Raw genomic sequence first — 25,276 nt, 5'->3', positions numbered from 1 at the left:
CCAAAGTATATTGGAATGTAAAAAAAAAAAAGATTACCCAGATGTATTACAAACTGTAAAGACTAGAAATAAGCAGTTGGCATGTCAAAGCAAGAAAATTACTCATCTCAGGTTAATCCCGAATTACCAAGCACGATATTGTTTTTCAGAATGGTGGCTATGGGATAAATTGAGCTTCACTTTAACTTAAAGGTAAAGTGTAATTTTGTATTATAGCTTACATTTAGCTATAATACAAACATGACACTTTACCTTTAAGTTAAAGAGATGCAGCAATTGTAATTTGTACTCACATCTTAAGAACAAAGAGGTCTGGTTTCCAAAGCATCTCACATCTCAGCAAATCACTTCGGTAATACCACAAAATCCTGAGGATCCCAAGAGATTTGTTTGTTTTCCCAGATCTTACAAAGCAAATGTAAAAGAATACATTTAACCCAAAGCCAGAGCTTATGAAAAGTGGCTAAATTATGTTTAACCAGTGTAGTCCTGCTATAGGGTTAATATATAATGCAGTAATTACTTTTTACACAGGATGTGGTTGTTTTTAAGATTAATGTAATTCATAACATTGTCTGTGTATACTATTGATAACATTATCTAGGGGTTTGCTTTGATTTGATTTTATATATATGTAACTGCCACTTTAAGAGTTAAGTTTAGCTGTTCAGTTGGTAGAAATGTACTTGCTCATAACAACAGATTGAGAGACTGTAGACCATTTAGAGAAAGATACCGGACGAGCCTAGAAAGTATAGGGCTCTAAGATTTGTTGTGCCTTCCTCATCAATACTTCCACAGACATCCATAAAAGAGGTTCAAAGATTGACTGTGACTTTTGAGTGACTTTTCAATCTGAAAAAATACAATTTGGGTAATTTAAGACAAGACAAGGCAAGTTTATGTATACAGCACATATATATATATATATATATATATATATATATATATATATATATATATATATATATATATATATATATATATATATTTAAAATGCTTGTTAGTATTCACAGACAAAATTGCCCAGAATTTTTACTTTTGTATGTTGTTTGCAGTCATACCACCGAAATGATACATAAAGGTAACTATCGATGTACAGTATGGTGGGATGGGTGCAGTCCAGTGCAGGGCGGCAGACTGTGAATTTCTCATAGTCTCTGGTAAGATTTAAGCAGTATAGTATGTCTTGCTTACTGCATACTTGTTTGGAGAGAACTCTTTCTGCATGAGTATCCACACAGATACATTTATGTAAATTAGGATGCAGATGTACATGTCCCATAACTGTTCAATTACATTTTGTAATGCAAATATGCTAGTTACCATAAAGGGAAAGTTCTCCCAAAAATGAAAATTCTGGTATTATTTACTCAGTATCATGTAGTTCCAAAACCATATGCTTTCTTTCTTCTGTGTAGCACAAAAGATGATTCACTTTTATTGTATGTAAATACAGTGATGCAATGGGTGGGAATGGTGATGCTATTCAGTATTCAATATTCCGAACGCTCTGCCATATTTGTGTGCAATTGAAGAAAGTCATACAGGTTTGAAACAACATGAGTGTCAGAATATAAAATAATTTTCCATTTTGGATGAACTATCCCTTTATTAACAACCTACCATTGTTTGTGCACTGTGAGAAAAAGAATGGAAGCTTTACTCGCCTACTAGAAAGAGTAGACAGAAAACACAAATATGAAGGGAATTCATATCCGAATCTTGGGAGTCAAACTGTTTGGCTTCACCTCTGGTTAGCAGAACACTGACAACTGGTGCCATTTTTGGACCTTCTTATAGTACCCTCTGTGTTTATTTAATAGTGCAAGATGAGAACACATGGGTGGAAGATTAACAATAATAAAAGAGATCACAACTCCTGGAGCCCCATAAAGCTTTGTCATAGGTAAATGAAGGTGATTTTTCTTCATAAATGTGAAATTAAATCCACTGTTACTGGCTTTTGTGTTGGTGGAGGCAATCAATGATTGGATTTCTGCTGAATGGTTGATGGCCAGGTGCCATGATTCTGGGAGTTGAAGAGATGTGGGACAAAAACATCTGCCAATTACTGTAAATAAAATTAAAAAATGGTTTCAAAAGATCCCAATCAGCATAATTGTTTACACTGCACAAGTTGCCTCCCAATTTGTAAATCTATGAATAACTCAATGAATCACATCTTTGGAGCGTTTGTTTAATAAATAAGACAATAATTTGTGTTTTCTGTGCTCTGGCTAATATATATATATATATATATATATATATATATATATATATATATATATATATATATATATTTATTTTTCAAACATCAATCATCCAGCAATAACATAGAAACAAATCTTCTTGTTTTTAAGAAACGGTTTATTGTGATTTTGACATTTTGTAATCTTCATTCTATAAAAGTGATGTATTGATGTAACCCATTCCTCATGTAGTATTAGATTACAGTCACTCCTGGTGCAGAAAGAGGACATAATAGAATCACAAAAGCAATACAGATAACTGAAATTGAGAAAATCCCTCGACTTTACCCATGCTAAGTGCATGTCACAGACTGCAGCTGTTCTGGAAACATATAGCGGAAGCTTTGCAGGTAAATCTGCATCTGCTGTTAAACATTCAATGCATGGCTAAGTTTTCTGTATTGCCTCAAGGTCAACATGCTATTATGCAGGTGTATTGCTTGTCTTGTGATTTAGTAACTCTTGCTTACACAGTATGTGTAAGCTTATTATGTAAGGGCTAGACATATAGTGCAAATGCAATGTGGAGGATTCCTAATATCTTGTGACTGCAGCTACCATGCATTTACCACATGCACCACATATTTGCAGACAACTAGGAAAAATCTAATAGTGCATGTGTAATGTATACAATCCCATTTGGAGAAATTAAGAAATTTCACACCAGTATACTACCGTAAACAACATATTTAACAGACTGTTACAACAATGAGAGCTAAGCTAACATAAGAAAGAAATAGAAAATAAAAAATGTCCACACAAAGGAAAAGATTTGTTCGTTCTCAAGGTACAATAGACATTTTAAGAGAGATAACTATATGATTGTACTGTGAGTCTGATCTGAGTATCAGATAGTCCAGAAAAGTGCTTGTACAATTAGGAGAACTGGCTCTGCTAAAAGATTTGAAAGCATGATATTAAAGGTGAAGTGTGTAAAAATTGACACACATCACCTTTAATTATTGGAAAGAGAACCCACAGAAAAGAAAACGGATCTATGGAAATTTTTACATTGGTGACACACTTCCTTCATTTGCAGTTTTGTTGTTTAGGCCTAATGTCTTTTCAAATCACATTAAATCAGAGGACAATGGCGCTTAGTAAACACTTTCAAAATGAGACCTCTATAGGCTATAGGAAAGTGCTAGATACTTTTCAAAAGGTCACTGACAGGTACCTGGTATAACAATCAATATCAGTCCAACAACACTCTTCAAAAGAGCTACTTCAGCTTTGCTTAATTTAAGGGTTTATCCTTTTAATTACAAGTTTTGGTTACAAATTCACTAATTGTAGCACATATATATATATATATATATATATATATATATATATATATATATATATATATATATATATATATATATATATACACACATTTTACTAATTAATTTACTTTTTAGTTATTTTCTTAAACTTCTAAAACTTTGTTCAGCTCAACAAATTCAAATTAATGTCTTTATTTCTTCTTGTTCATTGCTACACACAAGTCATAGACTCAGCACCTCACATTTCTCCTTCTCAATGACTCGTTACATGGCCATAATTCATGTATTGTACATAAATAATATATTAGAAATAAACATAACTCTATAATGTACTTAAAAGTAATTCAATTAATTGAGTCAGTAACTGTAATATGATTTAATCTGATTACAAGAATTTAAAATGTAATGTATTACACTACTTTTGATGGAAAAGTAATTAGATTACAGTAACTAATTACTATGCAACTGGATTACACCCAATACTGTGAATACATACATATATATACTGTATACTGCACCTGCTAGACTGTCCCTAAAACATGATTGATAATTGTTTTGAAACAACAAACAAAGAGCTTGACATTAGCTTTGTGACATTTAATATACCAGTAGCAATTTGAGGTGCGACCACAGATGTGGACCTCATCAGCAGGTTTTCCTAAAGATGTCCCTAGCACAAAATGTTTCAGAAGGCTCTACAGTAACTTCAGTAGCTTCTCCTTGGCAAGAATGATGTGTAATGCAGGTTAGGCAGCTCAGTAGCTTTGAGTCTTTTAAACATGCAGGGCTGTACGTATAGCTCAAAATGAGCTGCAGCAAAACGACAAGGGCAGACAGGTGAGCAAACATGTGTTATTGCTCTGAAGTTCATCTTGTTATGGATTGATTATAGCAATTTAAATATAAATTAGGTAACAAGTGAGGTTTTGAGTTGATTATTGAAATGATGGTGATCAACATGAAATCAAAATGACTATTTACTTTCATTGCATGTTCCTGATATTATTGTGAACGATTAATCTGTGCATAATATACCAAATACAAAACAAATGTCTTAATCAAAATCTAATAATGCTCTGAAATGTCTTTCCTTTTTTTGCTGATGTCACAGACTATTGGATAATGATATTAATTTTAGCAAAACTCACATTCAGGCCTGGCTTTATTCTGGAAAGCCCAGCTTTCACAATGCAATCAATTCCTGTTTGTTAAAATCAAGTTAAATATCCTGTTTCACTCAGAAATGTGTAACATTACAGCAGTATAAAGGGTTGTGAACAGGGATTCACTTTTAAATAAATATATCTGATAATGTTCATTGTGGGCAGTTATCCAGAAGGAGATTCATGCAAATGTAAAGGAAATTAATGAGGAAAGTCCCAAGGGGGCTGTTAATTCAGATAACAGAATTTTGATGATGATTCAAATAAAAGTGCGTAACAAATTGTTAATGAAATTGTAGCACAGTGCCAAAACATGTTTATCTGAGTGTTCACTCAGCATAGTCGCACAGCCCTGGCATGAAATTAGACATCTCTCTAAGAGAGAAAAACTGAAATGCTGCTCGGATCAGAGGTTGGAGTCTGTACTGTGTCCTAGTTTTTCAGGCTTTCATCAGGAGAGCTGCTTGAGTCATCCCTCCATCTCTACACATGAGGGGGTGGAGCATTGGTGTAAACGTGGTGCTTTACATATGTATCAACACCAAAAGAGTGCTAAAAACAACATCTATCACAATGGAAAGGGGAATCCACATTCCATCCTTCAAGACCTTTTAAATCAGTAGATTTCAAAAGTCTGTCTTTGTGTGGACACAAGTTTGGGTGTAGATGGGATGCAGACAGAGGCAGATATCTATCTGAGGGCAGAAGAGAGGCTAACAGAAAATTTTACACAGCTAGGGGTCCACGATAAGATTTGTTCTTAGGGTTTGACACCTCATTGGTGACCCCCTGATCCTCCAGGTTGATGTTGCTGGTGGACGCATGGTGAGTCAAAGGACCCCGTCCATGACGATAGACGTCAAGGTATAACAGACCTAACAGACAGGACAGAGAGAATACAGGTTAAAAGTTACAGATGAGGGCAGGATTAAATAAAGGCCCTATCCCAAATGGCACAAACAAAAGTCAACAAGACAGTAGGCTGTCCCACTTTTTGTTTGGGTTTCAGACGGGTGCACACGAGTGTCACCTTTACAGTTGCCCTTGATGCACCTTTTTGCTGAGCCCCTACAGATGCAGACTTTAAAGTATTACCCAAAAGACCATGCGATAAAGAGTAGATTCAGAAGAAGACCATATGGGCTAGGGTGCCATTTGGGAAGGGCCAAAGAGGGGAAATAAAGAAAACAGTAAGAAATACAAAGTTGTAAAACAAAGCGAAATGAAGACCAAAAAAATCAGAACTTTCCTAGACCTTTTTTCCTGATTTCCTGAGCACCCTTTGGAGATCAATGTTAAAGTCTGTTCCTCAAGAAGCAAAAATACTGAACGTCGAAGTGTGTAATTTTTAATATTTAAATAGTTGCTCCTATTAAAAGGATAGTTCACCCAAAAATGAACATTCTCTCATCATTTACTCACCTTCATGCCATCCCAGACTTTCTTTCTTCTGCTGAACACAAACAAAGGTTTTAGAAGAATATTTCAGCTCTGTAGGTCCATACAATGCAAGTGAATGGTGGCCAAAACTTTAAAGGTCCAGCATAAAAGCATTGTTAAAGTAATACTGTGACAGAGTGGAGGGCGGGGCCGGATCGTGATTATACACACCCGGTCCCTTATCAGGCTAATTAAGCCTCCAAGAGGGATAAAGGCTGATTGCGGACGGTGGTGCGATGAGAGAGAGATCGTTTACGGACATGTCCGTCATGTGTGTGTGTTTGTCTTTTGTTAAGTTAATCATTAAAATATTGTTTATATCGCCAGGCCGGTTCTCGCCTCCTCTATTGAACTGCTTTACACATGACGGACATGTCCGTAAAGGATCTCTCTCTCTCATCGCACCACCACCCGCAATCAGCCTTTATCCCTCTCAGAGGCTTAATTTGCCTGATAAGGGACCGGGTGTGTATAATCACGACCCGGCCCCGCCCTCTGCCCTGTCACAAATACATATGACTCCAGTGGTTAAATCCATATCTTCAGAAGAAATTTGATAGGTGTGAATTATTACTATAAATCTCCACTTTCACATTCTTCTTTTGTTTTTGGCAAATCGCATTCTTTGTGCATATCGCCGCCTACTGGGCAGGGAGGAGAATTTATAGTAAAAAAAAAAAAAGACTAATATTGATTTGTTTCTCTATATTTTGCATATTGCTTCTGAAGATATAGATTTAACCAGTGGAGTCTCATGGATTACTTTTATGCTGCCCTTTATATGTTTTTTTCGCCCACCATTCACTTGCATTGTATTCAGCAACAGAGCTGAGATATTGTTCTAAAAATCTTCATTGTGTTTAATAAAAGAAAGTCATACACATCTGGGATGGCATGAGGTTAAATTATGAGAGAATTTTCATTTTTGGGTGAGATATCCCTTTAAATATGGAAAAGAAACATTGGCTCAATCAATGGCATGAGATCGAGAGGGGGAGTATTCAGGAAACCTTCTTGAAAACAATCATCATTTTTGCAATTCCGTTTGGTGACACTAGTAGTGTAAAATTTACACATTTCAGCTTTAAAAGCAAGACATTATTCTCCATTGTTCTCCAAAATGCACAAGATTTACTAATAACTAAAAGGCCCCACACTGAATATTCACCATGCATCTCAAGCTAAATGATGAAAGGCTCTTTTAACCTGAAGAGGTAAAAAGGCAAATCCATAAAGAATCTCACTGATGACAATAGTGAATGGTAAAAAGCCAGAGATTTCTTTGTGAGTCCATGCCCTCTGTGCCTTGCGTTTTAAATTGCTACAATGCCATACCTATTCCTCAATGTGAACAGGACACCAGTCCTCATCTGTCCATTCCACAGACATCCAGTAAGACAGGGAGAAAGAGAGATGGGAAATGATAGAAGGAAAAAACCAAGACAGAAAGAGAGAACAGAGCACATTTACAGTACATCATGAGAATTGACCAGCCATCCACAGAAAATGAGAGATGGATTGAGAAAGAGAAGCTCAGTGCATTGAAGATGATGGTGGCGGCCAGGGTTGTAGTAAGGAATCCGTACTTTAAATGTATCTTTAAATCAGTGCATTAAACTAACCAGGACATTTTTAAGTGCATTTTAGTTAGTGAACAGTGGTTGTCAAACTTAGTCGAACATGTCCATTGTTAATGTGATGAACTTCATCTGTGAGGAACTGACTTCATCCATCCAGTAAAATTACCTTGAACCCAGCTGGTCAAAAGTACTTTCAAAATGGCTACGAAGAGTGAAGTCAGTTTTGAAGGTCATAATTTCTTTAAAGACATTTGAAGATGCCATTGTTTTGATTAATTTGTTATCTAATGTAATTATCTTCATACATTTTAACGATTGGATCAAGTGTCCAAATACTTTTTGGGGCCACTGTACTTTATATTGTTACTGTGTAGTAGTCATGATGATTAGAAATATGACGATTAATGATTTAAGAAGCATATTTTACAATCACAAATCTCATTTTAAATGCTTCCTTTGTGTCCTTTCAGAGAGAATCCGAATCCTTTCCCTAGATGTCAGTAACCGAGTTAGGAATCAATAGAATATGCTAGCAAAAGTGCGAGGATAAGCAGAAAAATGAAGGGATGAATAAAGAAATAAAGGAGGACGCAAAGCTACTTTGAGCTGGCAGACACTGAACATGAACTTAGCCATTAGTATGACCCAGACACAGAAGATACAAGTCATACACGATATAAAATATAAAATCAGACAATCTCTCACACACACAAAAGAGGGTGGAATAAAGGGCATGGCCACTATTGTACCATTTCACGCTAAGCAAAATTACAGCAGGGTCAAAGTAAGGGCAAGCATGAGCAGAGAAAGCCAACAGAGATTCAGAACCAGAGACTGAGAACTAAAATCCAGTTTCTTTTTTAAAAGGGACACCTTGAAACAACCTCACCCAATCCCTTTCAATCAGAAAGTCCATGTTCCAGAGGTTGCCACTCACCAGCGAATCGGCCATCAGGAGGCTGCTCATTGTCCAGGCCTGTCATACAGTGGGTGTCAGACTCCCCCTGATTGTTATTGTCAAACTCTGGACAAGGCACCTCGCTCCTCCTGCGCCCACCTGCAAGCGAGGTCAGAGGTCAAACAAGAGCAGCCAGGGCAGGGCAGAGCAGAGCACAGCTGAGTGGAGGCAGCAATAATGGGGGCAGGGCAGGGACGGGGCGCAGGATGTTTCTCGGCAGCCATTAAGTGATGGATGCACATATAGTCATGTGAGAGCAGAGCGGATGCGATTGGCACATGCAAGTGAACACAACTTATAAAGACACTAATACAGACTCTCAATTGCTTACATTATGTACACCAAAAATACACACAACATATGAAATTAGAAAGAGGCACAAATGTCTATGCAAAATGGTAATTCAGTTTCAAAACATAAGGTTCCATTCGTTAACATTAGTTAATGCATTAGGTATTGTAAGGCGGGGTGCCAATGTGTTTGCATTTAAAGGACAAAACTCCCCAGGGAGGCAAAGAGCAAATGTATGATCTTTGAGAAAATCAGCATATGAACTTTCTCACAATTAGCATCTCTTCCTGAGGCACCACACCCCACTGAGCGAAGATTTCAAATTCACACCTCATTGTTGCCCTTCCACATCTGTCCCATTCTCCCCCCTCTACTCCTCCTTCCCCTTAAGCTCAGAATCAATTCAAACTCACCTAAAGATCTGAATGTAAAAAAATATCATATCTGATGTATACAAATAATGTAACTAAGCATGTTTGGTATCATTTAAAATATCTCAGTGCAACTGGTATAATGGTCCCTTTCCCATGTTGATAAAACTAATGGGAACAAAGTTATAAGGTCTTTGCCAAATGCTGTATAATTCTGGAGGTCTGTCCCCATCCCTGCCTGTATGTTAATGAGGTGTGATCCCAGGACTTCCAAACCTAACCACTCACAAAATTACCTTTGTTTATGGTTTGGGTATTTAAGGAGATGTGACACATTGTTCATGGTTCTCTGTAGTCAGATGATCCAACACCTCAATGTGTGTAACTTTAATAATAGGAATCTGCATTCAGATCTCCCATGCTTTGCAATTACATGTAGTTTTCTAAACTGCCAGGTATGTTCTTTGACTTGTTTCTGTAACTTATGTTTTAAATCCTACCTGGCAAATAAATTGTTACTTTTTGATTTATTCTGTATTCCTTCGAAATCATTTATATCAATACTGGGTCTTTAAAATAGGAGAAACCGCTCTGGAGGAACCGAGCAGGAGAATACCATTTTAAGAAACATTTATATCATAACTGAAGCTTTAATGTAGGAGGAAACCACTTAAAGACTATCAGTTTGAATCTCATTAGAAACTGATCAAAAGGTAAATGAATAGAAGAGGATTCAGAGTAATCAATAACTTAAAAGATTCAAATAAAAGACTGATCAGAAAGTAATTAGAGCCTTAATCTAAATTAGAGGTCAACTTAAAATTGGAGTCAGATTAATATAAAATTGGAGTCAGATAAAATTAATAACGGGATGAATTTGTAAAGTCCAAATTATTAAGAATAATTGCTTTACTTCAGTGCTCAGAAAAGACAGAACAACGCAGAGACGTTCAAAGTGTATATCTATATATTTTTAGCAGTTTGCCTGCCTTTTTACAGTATCATGAACTAACAATGAACAATACATTGTATTTTGTTTACAGCATTTATTAATCTTTGTTCATGTAAGTAAAAAAAATACAATTGTTCATTGTTATTTCATAGAACATGAACTAACATTAACATATACAACTTTTGGGATCCACTTTATATTAGGTGTCTTTAATTACTGTATACTTTTATGCAATAAGTATTTTATACAATGTAATTATTTTGTATGTGTTGTTGCATTGTACTTACATTTAAGGTGTCCACATTTAATACATCTGCAGTTACACTGTTAACCTTATCCCCTAAACCTAACCCCTAACCCTAGCGACGATCTAAACCATAACCCTTACCCTAAACCAACCCATACCTCAACCTCAGTAGAAGCAAATGTAAATATTCTGAGAATTTTGCAGAACATCAAATATATATTGAAAATATATAGTTTAATGTTAATACAAACACCTAATATAAAGTGTGACCAACTTTTGATTTAAAAAAATGTATTACCGTACTATATATTGAAAATTAACATTAACCAAGTTCATTGTTAGTTCACGTTAACTAATGTTTTAAACTAATGTTAACAAATGGAACCTCATTGTGATGTGTTGCCAAATAACAATAAAATAAAACACTAAAAGCAAAGCCTAAATACCGGAAACTTGTCCTGACATAAATGTATTAAAGTAATGCATACGTTAAAGGAATAGTTCAACCAAAAAGTTCAATTCTGTCACCATTTATTCACCATCATGTTCTTCCAAACCTGCATGACTTCCTTTCTTCCATGAAGCACAAAAGGAAATGTTAGGCAGATGGACAGCCTCAGTCACTATACACTTTCATTGTATGGACCAAATATACAGTATGAGTGAATGGTGACTGAGGCTGTCCTTCTGCCTAACATATTCTTTTTTGTTCCATGCTAGAAAGTAATATATTTTTTTAACAACCTGAGGGTGAGTAAATGATGACAGAATTGACATTTCTTTGGTGAACTCTCCCTTTAAATTTGCCCTACCCTACATGGAAATTAGTAGAAGGCTGCATACTGTATATGTCACTGAAATTCGATTGCCAAATGTGCTTGTCTGTGGGCTGAATTAAAAAAAAATGAAAATCTCAAATGTGAACTTTTTATTGGTTGCGAGCAACCTTTGGCCCACCTACCAACACAAGTTTTTTAACAAGAGGTGTGTAGGCAGATTTATAAGCTCTTGTGGATGAAGTACCACCTACAGATCACAGGTTTACAGAGTGCTCCTTCTCCTTAATCTACACAGTGATGTAAAAAGTACAGCCAATATTCACCCAACTTGTGGTCACAATTACCCTGTTCTTTGGTGGGAGAGCCACAATCTTCCTCAGTAACATCATTTCCCTAAGGAAAGAAAAAGGCACAGCTGAATACATCACACACTGTACATAAAAAATGTAAATGATCACAATAAATCAGGTGGGTTTAGAATTAGATGGTTTGTTTAAATGTTTCACCTCTGAATCCTGTTCTTCAAGAATGGCAGCCACAAAGTGTTTTGGCTCATTGGGCAATTCCTGCAGAGAACACTTGTAAATATGGTCTCTTGCACAACAGCTCCATTCGGTAATATGTGAATGTATGTGACATTTAAAACATAATGTGTGAAAAATAAATTGCCTTGTTAATCATAGAATAGCATATTAATTTAGCCATTAGTCACATAGTCACATCATCGAGGCGGGTGGAATCACCCCTTTAAGCATTTGAAGCTGCCACATTTTGCTGCAGGGTTTCCACACCGTTTCAAGACTTCTTTAGTTGTTCATGATTACTGTACCTACTTAGAGCTGAGAATAACTGGAATAAATTATACTTGCTAAAGACATTTTCATAACTTTTCCATGACTTTAAGATTGTATTGATTTCCATGTCTTTTCCAAGCCTGTAAATCCTTAATTTGAAATTCCAACAGATTATTGGACATTTAGGCTTCTATAAATTTTCATAAGGATTTTTAGATCAGCAAAATCTCTGGATTTACAAACCCAATTCTGAAAAAGTTGGGACAGTATGAAAAATGCTAATGAAAACAAAAATGAGTGATTTGTAAATTATATTCACCCTTTGCTAAATTTGAAGCACCACAACTACAAAATACATGATGTTTTACCATGTGAATATCATTGTTTTTCATGCAAAATTGTGGTGCTTTCAATATAGCAAAGGTTGAATATAATTTACAAATCACTCATTTTTGTTTTTATTAGCATTTTTTCATACTGTCCCAACTTTTTCGGAAATGGGTTTGTAACATAAATTATGATAGAGAGTGGTGGTGGCATAGTGGGCTAAAACACTGAACTGGTAATCAGAAGGTTGTAGGTTTGAACCCCACACCCACCACCATTGTGTCCTTGAGCAAGGCACTTAACTCCAGGTTGCTCTGGGGGATTGTCTCTGTAATAAGTGCACTGTAAGTCCCTTTGGATAAAAGCGTCTGCCAAATGCATAAATGTAAATGTAAATTTCACAGATCATTGTTATCGCATCTGCTCTTTTAGACCCAATTGACCTGCCGGTGCTATTGATAGATTTGAACCTTTCACTAAGACGTTGCACAAACTCAGATCACAAACGGCTGTTTTCTATTTCCAAAGTGCAATCGCTGTGACAGATATGAGGTTACATATAATCTAATGAAGTCCTTGTATGAAAAACTCCATGGAAGTTCTAATGAGAAGAATAGGATCCCGTCTCCACCATCGCAGAGCATATGCTACTGTTTGTGAAAGGATATGCAAATAAACATACCGTCAGATTATTCAGAAAGAACATACATAATTTCTTCACTGTAAACCATAGATATCCATTTATAACTTTTATTAACATCAATAAACAAAACAAAATTACATTATATTATGCTTAAAAGATTATAAAAACTGGAGCGCTGCCCATATCCACCATTAAAATCTGCTGCTCAAAAGAACCCAGATGCACTGTTGCCTGTAGTGTGAATTCAGAGTAATTTAATCTATGTATAGAACATGGTGAAGGTTTTTTGAGGTTTAAAATAAATTAGCTTGAAGTGGTAACATCTAAATTAACTGGTTTTATTCCGTTCAGAAATGTTACTTAATTTTGAATAAATTTACATGAAAAATTAGGTTACAGATACCGACAAAAGTAATGTTTATGGGTTAAATCAAGTAGAAATAATGTAGATCCTAGGTGGTGAAAATGTATACTATCACCCAAAGCATGTGAAGACAACAGGCAAAAGTGAACAATATATCCTGTTTCCAGGCCTTCAACCCCTTACCTCACCCTCATGCTGGGAAGCGGCCCTGCTCTCTGCTGGGGTCTCAGCGGGCTCTTCTCCCTCAGCCCCAGCCATGTAGGAGCCAGACATGGAAGATAGTGTGTCAGTGCTGATCTGAGAGTGCTGGCTTTGAGACGAAGCCATTGACATCACAGACTGGGCCAGACTGCTGCTAACTGGGTCTGAACAAGACAGGAATTGATAAGCAATTGTAAATTATGCAGCTCTGGTGCGGTTTACAGTTTAACGTAAGTGCATTGAGGAGTTTTACCCTCTGGGGATGTGATAGTGGAGGAGAGAGGGGTCCCGTTGCAGGAAGACTGATCTATGGCCCCCGAGGATGACAGGGTGAGGTTGTCACTTTCTGGGGTCACTCCAGACTGCAGCAGGATAAAGAAGATTTTTAGAAAAATATCTCAGCTCTGTAGATCCAGACAATGCAAGGGAAAGGTGGCCAGAAGTCTGAAGGTCCAAAAATCACACAAAGGCAGCATAAAAGTAAACCAAAAGACTTCAGCTGTTAAATCCATATCTTTAGAAGCAATATGATAGGTGTTGATGAGAAACAGATACATTTGTATGTCCTTTTTTACTATAAATCTCCACTTTCACTTTCAGATTAGAGCGTGAAACTAAACAGGCGCCAGATGATACTTTCAGATGTGAAAGTGAAAATGGAGTTTAAAATAACAAAGGACTTAAATATTGATCTGTTTCTCACCCATACTTATCATATCACTTTTGAAGATATGGATTTAACCACTGGAGTCTTATGGATTTATTTTATGCTGCTTTTATTAGCTTTTTGGACCATCAGACCTCTGGCCACCATTCACTTGTATTGAAAGGACCAACAGAGCTGAGATATTCTTCTAAATATCTTTGTTTGTGTTCAGCAGAAGAGAGAAAGTCATACACATCTGGGATGGCATGAGGGTGAGTAAATGATCAGAATTAAAGATTTTGGGAGAACTATCCCTTTAAATCAGTGTTACAGAAGTTTTGTTTTTTAGGAGAAAAAAATAGCATGGAACCTAAAGATTAATACATAAAAAAAATACAGCATATGCCTAAAATATATTTTATGTTATGTCTGTGATTCACATCAACTTTGTAATTTAGGTGATGCTTGGAATGATTGAAAAGGGTATAAATGCTATGGATGTATTTGAGATGTGCATACCTCTTGTTGTTCTGCATGCAGTTTTCTCCGGCACGTTTGCACCTCAGACTCACTGCATGACTTCTCGTCCTCCTCCTCCGGCAGCACTGAAGAATTCTGGGAGAGAGATCTAGAGAGATCCCAGAATACATGATTAGCAACCACTCTCTTTTCTGCCTGTTTCCTCAACCCATTATTTAACATTTACAAGGAATAAAAAAAAAGGAAGGTGATACCTTGAATTCAAAATACCCATCCAATGTTTTGTAGACATTAATTAAAATGTATTTTTTGCAAAGTACAGTAACACCGAAATACTACACCACTTTGTGCTCAATGCCTTAATTCTTCAGTAAGGGCTCACTCACTTAGAGCCACTCTTCTTGTGTTTCACATTCTGGCCGGAGTTAACAGAGTGCTCTAGTGGAGAAAGGGAGCGAGCAGGTGTGTGGTGGCTATCACTGCCATATGTGGATACAGATCCAGAAACATGCCCCCTAGTGAGGCCCTCAAGCGGAGGAGCAGATGGAGACGGGTTCAAGGGCCCATTCAAGGCCTCTAACAAGGACACAGCTTCATAGCCAGGTGGGATGTGCTCTGATGCCTGCAGTAAACATACATGTGGCCACAAAGAGCAGTACAGTTTAGGAGCATTACAACACATTTGCATTTAGTATTAATAAGTGGTAAATGTTAGCAGTAAACACATTTCATTCTGTGTATTTAACAGATGGTCAGCTTTAGTTTTAGTACTTAGGTTTGCTTGACATTAATAAATGGATCTTAATCAGTGTTTCAATGGACTGCTACCGCTATGGCAAAAATAACTGTATTTCACCAGTTGTGAGTTTTAGTTTGAATGTGATGAGATAAAATACAAAATACGTAAGGGATATATTGTACAGTAAGCTGGTCATTATTGCAAAATAAAGCCTGACAGGTTAATCAAGTGTTGTATCATCCTGAAGGGATTTATTTTGTGATATTGACTAACTGTCTTATTAGATGCTACTTACCAAATTAAAAAAGTAAATAAATGAACATTAAATATTGATTTGAGTTTAAATAATTGTATTATGTTAGAAGAAAGAGACCACACAAGTCACAAGTGACATAAAATTAGCACATGTTCGCAAGGGACAACAATCAAATATACTACATCCCTAATTCCGAAAAAGTTGGGACAGTATGAAAAATGCTAATAAAAACAATAAGGAGTGATTTTTCATTTATATTCCCTTTGCTATATTGAAAGCACCACAACTACACATAATATGATGTTTTACCTTATGAATCTATTTATTTATTATTTATTTTTATGTACAGTAATTTCAAATCAGATGATTGCAACACACTCCAAAAAAGTTCGGACAGTCGAGTGTTTACTCCTGTGAAACATCACCATTTCTTCTAATAACACTTCTTAAGCATTTAGGCTTAATTTTTTTACATTTTAAGTTTTAGAAGTGGAATTTTCCCCCATTCATCCATTATGCAGTTCTTCAGCTGCACAGTTGTACGGGTCTTCTTGCCGTATTGTGATCTTCATAATGCATCACACATTCTTAATTGGAGATGGTCAGGACTGCAGGCAGGCCAATCTAGCACCCGCACTCTCTGCTTATTCAGCCAGTATGTTGAATTTTATGTAGGTTTCAAGTTGTCCTGCTGAAAATCCCGGGACGTCCCAGGAAAAGACGGTGCTGGATGGCAGTATATGCTGCTCCAAAATTTGTAGATATCTGTCTGCATTCATGGTGTTCTCATAGATGTGTGATTTACCCTTGCTTTTGGACCTGATGCTGATAGTTTGGATGGTCCTTTCCTCTTTGGCCCGGAGACCACGACAGCTGTGTTTTTCAAAAACTATTTTAAATGTGGATTCTGTGGACCAAGAAACACAGATCCACTGTTCTACTTTCCATCTAAGTTGAGACCGAGCCGATGCTTTGCATAGTAAAATCTTAACTTGCATCTGTGGATGCAGCGGCGAGTGGTGCTGACTAACAAAGGTTTACTGAAGTAATCCCAAGACCATGTTCATGATATCCATTACAGATGAATGATCTTTTTTAAGACAGTGATGTCTGAGGGATCCGAGATCATGCACATTCAGAAGTGGTTTTCGTCTTGCCCTTTACGCATGAGATTTGACCAGATTCCTTGAATCTTTTAACTATATTGTGTTCACTGTAGTGGGTAAAATGCCCAAAATCCTTCCAATTTGTCTTTGGGAACATTATTCTCAAAGTGCTGGATTATTTGCTGAAGCATCTGTTGGAATGATCTTGTCTTGAATGATCATTGCTTTTGAAGGACTAGGCTGTTTTTGGAGGTTCCTTATACAGTATACAGTACTTTTACACGATTACCTCACCTGTTTTACATTGCCTTGTTATTTTAACTCGTCAAATTGTTATAAGTCTTAAATTTCCCCTGTCCCAACTTTTTTGGAGTGTATTGCAATCATCTGATTTGAAATTACTGTACATAAATACATTTTTATTTTTTTTAATTCACCAGGTAAAACATCACATTATGTGTAGTTGTAGTGTTTTTAATATAGCAAAGGTTGAATATAATTTACAAATCACACCTTTTTGTTTTCATTAGCATTTTTCACACTGTCCTGACTTTTTTCGGAATTGGGGTTGTATAATTTTATCATTATACAAAAATAATTGACTACAGAATGCAGCAATTGACAAATCAGAATCAAGTACACTCTGGGCTCTCCAAATGCAACAACAGAATCCTGTAGGACATGCTGGTCTTAATGCACCAGATTATGCTGCTATGAATAAGGCACTGTATGAGCTCTCTGAAGCATACAGGAATGAAGCAGGTTTAGTATGTTACCGACTGCTCCTCTGAGTCTGAGGTCTGGGAAGTGATGACAGGGTTGAATCCAGTTGGGGTGAGTGGGTTCAGTTTTTTCCTCATCGCTCGGATCTGAAGAAGGGCACGAAACGCTAAAGGGATTAAAAGAAGAGTGTTTTTTTTTGTGAAATGAGCATCAATGTTTCTACATGAGAAGATAAACTATTTTATGTCTAAATCTAGTATTTTATTTAACTAAATATCCACCATAACATTCATCTATGACACAATTTAAAGGTTAAGAAAAAGTAAAATGTATGTTTTCCTATTCCATCTTAAAGGGATAGTTCACCCCAAAATGAAAATATTCTCATTATTTACTCACCCTCATGCCATTCCAGATGTGTATGACTTTATTTGTTCTGCAGAAAACAAACAAGGATTTTCAGAAGAATATTTCAGCTCTGTAGGTTCAAACAATGCAAGTGAATGTGGCAAGAAATGTAAAGCTCCAAAAAGCAAATAAAGGCAGCATAAAAGTATTCCACAAGACTCCAGTGGTTTAATCCATGTCTTCTGAAGAATACATTCGGTTTTAGGTGAGAAAAAACTAAAAATATCTCCTTTTTCACTATAAATCTTGACATCAGCAATCTCCTTGGTGATCATGATTTCAAGCATGATTCAAAATTATCATTGTGCCTAGAGTCTGCAATGGCAAGACATACAATGAAAAAGGAGTTACTTTTTGGTCTGTTCTAACATAAAGCAGATTGGATTGCTTCAGAATAAATGGATTAAAACACTGGAGTCATTTGATTTATTTGTATGCTGCCTTTATGTGCTTTTTGGAGCTTCAAAAAAATATGGACCTACAGAGCAGAAATACTCTACTAAACATTTTTGTTTGAGTTCTATAGAAGAAAAATAGACACATCTGGGATGGGATAAGGGTGAGTAAATGATGATAGAATTTACATTTTTGGGTGAAGTATTCTTTCATGTGCAGAGAAATCTATAAATAAACCATTCATACGTTGATTACCCTGAAAACTGTAAACACTGTGACTCCGTAGCACATTCAAAACATTGCTGTTTTTTTTTTTAAGCATCCTGTCCAGCCAGACCAAAAAAATATCATCCAGACAAGCATCATCTATACAAAATGAATGAGTCTGGTACAAGGGTTGGTGCTTACGTAGTCGACAGATGGGGCAACAGTTGGCCTGGTAACGCAATGTGTCTGCGCAGGCATTGCACAGGCACAGGTGTCTGCAGGGTAGGATAAGTGTGTCCCGCACATCCGACAAACACACCACACATTCAGCGCTGTTGTCACTAATCTCATCTTCAGCCACCTGTAAACATCAATGGGTAACTTTTACCATTTTTATATTAATTATCAGATCAAAGCAATGACAGAGCTTGTCCTTCTGCCTTGATGTGGAATATTCTGGTCACAATTACACCAAGAATGAATTGATTCTTTCTGTAAATGTGGATGATGACGTACCTTTGATTCTTGACTGTTGTATTTGTTCTCTATGCCATAGATTTCCTGCAACAGGTAACTAACACCATCCACCTAAGATAAATTCAGCAAAAAGGAGATATTAGGCAGAATGTCAGCCTTAGTCATCACTCACTTTCATTGCATCTATTTTACATGCAATTAATGTGAAGAGGTTAATAAGACTGTCAGTCCTTAACATTCTGTCTAACATTTCCTTTTGAATTTTCATTTTTGGGTGAACAATCCCCTTTAAGAGTCTAAAGTTTGATCATTTGAAAATGTGCCTCGGGATATAAAGAAACACATAGCAAAGCTAAGTAAGACTAATAGTAGCCATTTAATCTAGTATGTCCTTCCGCCATTATTTTTTCTTTTTCTTCTTCTATGCTATGGGAATTCTTACAACTATAATAAATGGGCACTTACCATTTGTTTCTGTTTCAGAGGTTTCACACAGTAACTTCCATCCATGTGCTAGGAGAAAAGGACAGCAATTTATTGATAAACCTTTATATAGTTCCACTTGTTAATGTATTCTACAGTATATAGAGACAATATGAATAGGCAAATGTATAAACAAGCATCAAGAAGATGTACAAGAATTATAAGTCTATAACTCAGTTTTTTTATCAACACAAAAAGCATACCTTTTCAAAGGTTGCGAGAAGAACATGGGAATGTCCCAAGTGCTCTGTAAACAAAACAAAAAAAGAAAAAAGCATATAGTGCTGAAAAACAACAGATTTCCAGTTTCATATGAAACCACATAGGACAGAGGTTCTCAAACTATGGTAATCAGTCTGACAGAGGAGTTTCAAGTGACTGTTGATAGATAGTCCGATTTAAATATATTTAGAGCAAATATGTTAATGTTTGAGTTGGACTGCAGAAGTTGCATTTTAACAAGTGCAATTACATTGTAATCAATTGTAATTGCTATTATTGTGGTGTATGTGTGTTTTAGAAGGTTATTCCGATGAGATATAATTAAGGAATATAAATGAAAATATGGTATTATTATTATGATTTCTCATTGCTAATATAATTAGAAGGAGCATTATTGTGATTAGGGGGCATTTAGATGTTCTGATTGGATCAAAAGTGGTACTTGGCCTTAAAAGTTTGAGAACCATAGGACATTTTTGACAGATGATTACAGATGACAGACATAACTGCGGATAATAATGACATCAAACTCACCATCTCCCTCATCCACTACTGCTTGCACAACCATGGGGTAGATGTCTTTATCCATATCAAACAAAAGCTGTGTAACAATAAACAAAATAAGAAGATATACTCAAAGGACATGCATCATGAATTACTTAATGATTTCTACAATGAGATAAATGACTGCCATTCCAATCTAACCTATTTAACCTTTCTCAAAAAAATAAAAACACACATACGTAGACACAAAAGGACATAGCTAACAGAAGTGTTACCTCCTCATCTGCCCACTCTGATAAGTTCACATAATGAGAGGGCAAAGAGAACTGTTGGCAGACGCCACGTTTGAAATGCACCGTTTCTGATTGCAGAGAGCTGTCCTGCGGCAAATATCTGTCAACATATACAATGAACAGAGCAATACAAATGAAAACCTCAAGCTTTGCTGTCACTTCCTACTTTGCTGCTCTCTGATCAAGTGGTATGGGTTGAGTTTAAAGTGTTTTATTAATAAATAAATAAGCCTGAGGAAACTTTTCAGGTATGCTTCATGCTTAACTTACATTGGCACACCATTGTGAAATTCTTCAATGGCTTGGTAGTATATAGTGATGGCAACTTGTGTGTCAGCATCAAAGGTAAACTCAATATTGTAGCAACTGTGGCTTTTTCCAACATCTTGTCCAGGCAGCTTCATGTCTTCACTACATCTGCAGTCAAAATGACAGATTTTACTGGATGCTCATTCAAGCTTTTGAGAGTAAATCATGGGTCTTAATAAACTGAAAAATGTAAATAATATATTTACAATTGAAACATTTGTTATGTTTACACGTGACTCAAAGTGGAGCATATATAATAGATATCTTAAAGGAATAGTTCCCCCAAAAATTTAAATTCTGTCATCAACTAATCACCTTCATGTCATTCTAAACCATAATGCAATTACAATGAATGGGGACTGGATGTTTTAATCTTTAAAGAGAAACATACAGAGCAACCAGTACATTCCCCAAAATATCTCTTTTTATTTTCCATGAAAGAAATGACATTACCGGTAGATGGTTTTGGAATAAAATGAGGGTGAAGTAAATTATCCTTTGAAAGCTTTGCCAGATGTAGTAAAAAATATTTGGGAAGAAAATCTCACCGGACAAGTCGTAGAGTGTCTTTGCGGATGTTGATGAGACTGCGGAGGGTCTTGACTGGCTCTTGAGGTGGTGGAGCATTGTACGGGAACTAGAAATCAGAATTACAACAGAATGGACACTTTACAAACAAAGCAGTCCTCTGGATGGAGGCAGCTGTAATGAGGGTGAATAAAACCCAGTAGAAAGTGTCTGAGAAGCATTTGCCTTATTTTGTCAAATCACATAACTAAAACACACATCTGATCTCCTGTAAACCTGAACAATAATCTGGAATCAAAGCCATATTACAAGGTGGTGTACACTGATCTCTGGAAAAGCTGCTGTGTTGATGCATGTGTGTGTGCAATGCACTGGCAAATCCACGTGTCGAGAAGCAGCATGCATACGTAAGGTCGTTGGTCAACACTAGTGGGTGAGCCTTTTGCCTCCCCTCCCCCATAATTTTTGCCTGAATGTGGCTCTCTGTATTAGTTGCAGTAAGCTGTTGCTTAATTCCACAGCATCACTAGCTTGTCTGCTTAGAGATGGGCCTTTCAGCACATAAACACAGTGCTAATAAACACTTACTGTATAAAGACCCGTATAGGAAGCACAAACAAAAGAACAATAACTGAATACAATTACACATGGCAAATTGGGCCAGAATCACATTTGGACAGGTATAATAAAGTCAATTATAGAAGCTTTCACTTATAAACAGTCATATATACTATCTTGCATACTAAATATCAAATTTGAATAACAGCTTGAAGCAGCTCAAAATCATGTAAAAACATATTAAGAAAATATCTATTTTAAAAGAATATTTTCATGTAAATTCATACAAACATATTTGAAAAGTTAACTGTTAAGGAATCAAGAATGGCAAAGGAGGAAGCTGGGACCGGCATGACAATCATGTGAGACATTTATAGCATATACACTTTTTAGTGTCACACTCACACAATATGACTTTTCAGTCAAAACATTGAACACACAGACAGGTCCGGTTTGCTTTTCAGCGGTTCCCGGTAACCACATCGACACGCATCTATCTCTCCTTCTGCTGCTGTCTCCTCTCCTCAAATAATCCCATCACCCCTCACTGGAACGCGTGACTGGTGTGGCACACAGGTGGAACTCATTCACCACTTATCTTCCGGGCCGAGCTCTGCTCGCCACAGTAACACTTTACAATAAGGTTCCATTTGTTAACAAAATTACATAATATGAAGTAATGATGAAAAACACTTTTAGAGCATTTCTTAATCATGGTTGATGATAATTTCAGCATACTAATACATAATGCACTATGAACAAACAATAAACCATTTTTTTTTATTAACTAACATTAAAAAAGATTAATAAGTGCTGTAAAAAATATTTTGTTTATTGTTTTTTCATGATACCTATTGTAGTATTGTAGAAAATAAATATGTAAATATCTATGAATTTTTTAATGAATTAATGCATTTATTTGAATTTATTTAATCTAAAAAAACTGCATATTTCTACTGCATTGAAATGCAGTCGAAAGAGACAAAAATGGTGCTGCTGATCATTATACCACTGGAAATTAGATAACACATGGTAAGATTAAGAATTGAACACAATCAGTGGTGTGATGACCTCCTATCACAATCATAACCAAATGGCTGTCTCTCATCTAAGTATTTTACAGGAATTTATATTCAGTCTTACCACTACTGGTCTATTGCCAAGGAAGTTGAGGTCAGTGTTTTCACCAAAGAGGTAGCCTTCAGGATGAGTCGAATCAAACTTCTCTCCTCCCATAATAAAATGGCTAGCAAAATAACTCCCTGTATGATAAAGAACAGATCAGTTGTTACAGATATTGAAGATTCAATTTGAAAGGGACAACAGTGTTGCAAAAATGTTCATAATTCCTGATAAAACTTTCATCAACATGATAAAGCACTTACCCTCCTGAACCATATGGGCTTCATATGTGCTTTATTCAACATATAAATGAACTGATTTTAATCAAGTGAAAAATGTCATGTCACATGACTGAATCAGCCTGAAAACATTAGGTAAAATCAATTAATAATAGCCAATACTTGGGTCAGAATTGCTCTTTAAATGCTAATTTCCTCCTATAAAAATTAACATCCTGAGTGTTCCTTTAGTATGGAATACGTTAGCAACAGGTATGGAAAATTATATGAACGTGGTTATGTTGATGCAAAAAAAACTAACAGCTCCACTTCTCCAGAGAGATGTATGGACACACAGGATGAACGAAGGCTTGCGAAATGAAGACAGATATAGTAGAGACTAAAAAAACAACAGATTAAGGGCAGAGGATTCAGGCTATACTACAACAGGAGGATACAAGAGAATGGACGAACAAGCACGAATCTGAAGCGTCAGGTAGCAAGAATCAGGCACAAGTCCCAGACTGCAATTACAGATTATCTGGCTACTTACACTCATCTCACTGTTAATCCTACATGTCTGCTCAAATTTCATAAGATTTTTAAAACAGGCAAAAGTGCCCATAAAACTAGTTTGATGTTTCTGTTCTGCAAAAAAAGAAAGTCATATACATCTGGGATGTCATGAGGGTGAGTAAATGATGAGAGAATATTCATTTTTGGATGAACTAGCATTTAAATACTTCTGCCTGCAGTGCACAATGTTGTTTTCAATCCAGTTTAATTTGTGCATGTTGAGTATGAAATCATGCAAACAATTTGCTATAATTAGAATGTATTTCAGCAGACAAAGCAGTAGTGGTGGTGATAATCTCTATAGGAATAAAAAGGCAAGCATCTATGCGCCATGCTGACCAGAGGCCTGACAGACTTGCTGACCAAAAAAATGTGGGTGGTGGCCCAGTTCTTTTGAGGTAAGGTGAACAGAGGCCCCTCTCAAATCATAGGGAATCTATTTAAAAATATATTTTATAATTCTCCTGCTTGATCTTAATTTCCATTCATTTACATAATTTGTAAAATAATAATAATAACAAAGTAGGCTATTAAATCTGAGCTTGAGTTTCTGCATTGGGCCAATAACAGCCTTCTATTGTAGGGTAGTACCACAGGTTATCCAAATGCAAATACTATTAATACTACTTTAATAATAATAATAATAATAATAATAATAATAATACACATTATAATAAGAAGACATGTTGTTTATTTTCATACCATTTATTTTATGTCGTTTTATACTATTTATTATTTATTTATTTTTATATTTTGCTTTATTACTATTTTGAGAAACAAAATATATGTTTCTCACCGGTTTTAGGTGGATATCTGTAAACAGAACTGGACGGGATATCGACCTCCTCCACTCCGGCATTCTGACGGCTTGTCAAAGCTCCCATTTCATACAGCCAACAATTCAAATTACACTAAATGATTGCAATCCTACTGCAGCGACCTCTTCCTCAACCCAAACATCGTCTTCATTCAATAATACCCGTTGTTTGTTCTTAGCTTTTAGATTTTCAACATGCACAGGAATAGTTGGTGCTCTTAATGCCCAAAAAGCTTCCCACAGAGTCCCACAGTCGTTGTTTTGTCAGCAGACACAAGCTGCTCTTTGCGTCCCAGAAACTGTGGTCCTTTTACAAGGCTGCCTCTCTTTCCATGGTCAGCATCATTTGCCAGGTTGCGGCGTAAATAACGCCTTCGAAGCCGAGACAGATGCTCTCTGTGTGACACAGTTTCTTTGTATGTTTATCATCATCCCTGTATCCTCTGTTCTCCGAGCGCTTGAGAGATGCGGATACATATCAGTGCAATAGAATAAACGGATAGAATGTCACTGATCATGAACCGGTTTCACAAAATGGGCGAGGATTAGCTGAATGTTGTTTTTAATTGGTCAAAAAT

The 25,276-nt window shown here is 36.2% G+C and overlaps 1 protein-coding gene across 2 annotated transcripts; it reads right to left on the bottom strand.

The window, feature by feature from the left end:
- Positions 1 to 3,632: 3,632 nt before the first annotated feature.
- LOC127626456 (E3 ubiquitin ligase RNF157-like) lies at positions 3,633 to 25,163 on the bottom strand. 2 transcript variants are annotated; one of them, XM_052102237.1, is made up of 20 exons: positions 24,678 to 25,163; positions 23,109 to 23,227; positions 21,428 to 21,516; positions 20,841 to 20,987; positions 20,553 to 20,670; positions 20,308 to 20,374; positions 19,755 to 19,798; positions 19,534 to 19,581; positions 19,108 to 19,179; positions 18,793 to 18,952; positions 17,634 to 17,746; positions 15,143 to 15,378; positions 14,796 to 14,904; positions 13,884 to 13,992; positions 13,613 to 13,794; positions 11,808 to 11,867; positions 11,646 to 11,694; positions 8,641 to 8,760; positions 7,459 to 7,493; positions 5,449 to 5,558 (listed from the first exon to the last, which is right to left on the bottom strand). In XM_052102237.1, the coding sequence occupies exons 1-19, from the start codon at positions 24,763 to 24,765 to the stop codon at positions 7,459 to 7,461; spliced, it is 1,965 nt and encodes a 654-aa protein (XP_051958197.1). In that variant the 5' UTR covers positions 24,766 to 25,163; the 3' UTR covers positions 5,449 to 5,558. The 2 variants fall into 2 exon arrangements, with proteins under 2 accessions (XP_051958196.1, XP_051958197.1); XM_052102236.1 differs by lacking the exon at positions 7,459 to 7,493 and having other exon boundaries at positions 3,633 to 5,558.
- Between the last annotated feature and the right edge of the window lie 113 nt (positions 25,164 to 25,276).

Source organism: Xyrauchen texanus, chromosome 33 (genome assembly GCF_025860055.1).
Source record: "Xyrauchen texanus isolate HMW12.3.18 chromosome 33, RBS_HiC_50CHRs, whole genome shotgun sequence".
NCBI classification, from domain to species: domain Eukaryota; kingdom Metazoa; phylum Chordata; class Actinopteri; order Cypriniformes; family Catostomidae; genus Xyrauchen; species Xyrauchen texanus.
This window is presented reverse-complemented; position numbering and strand designations above follow the sequence as displayed.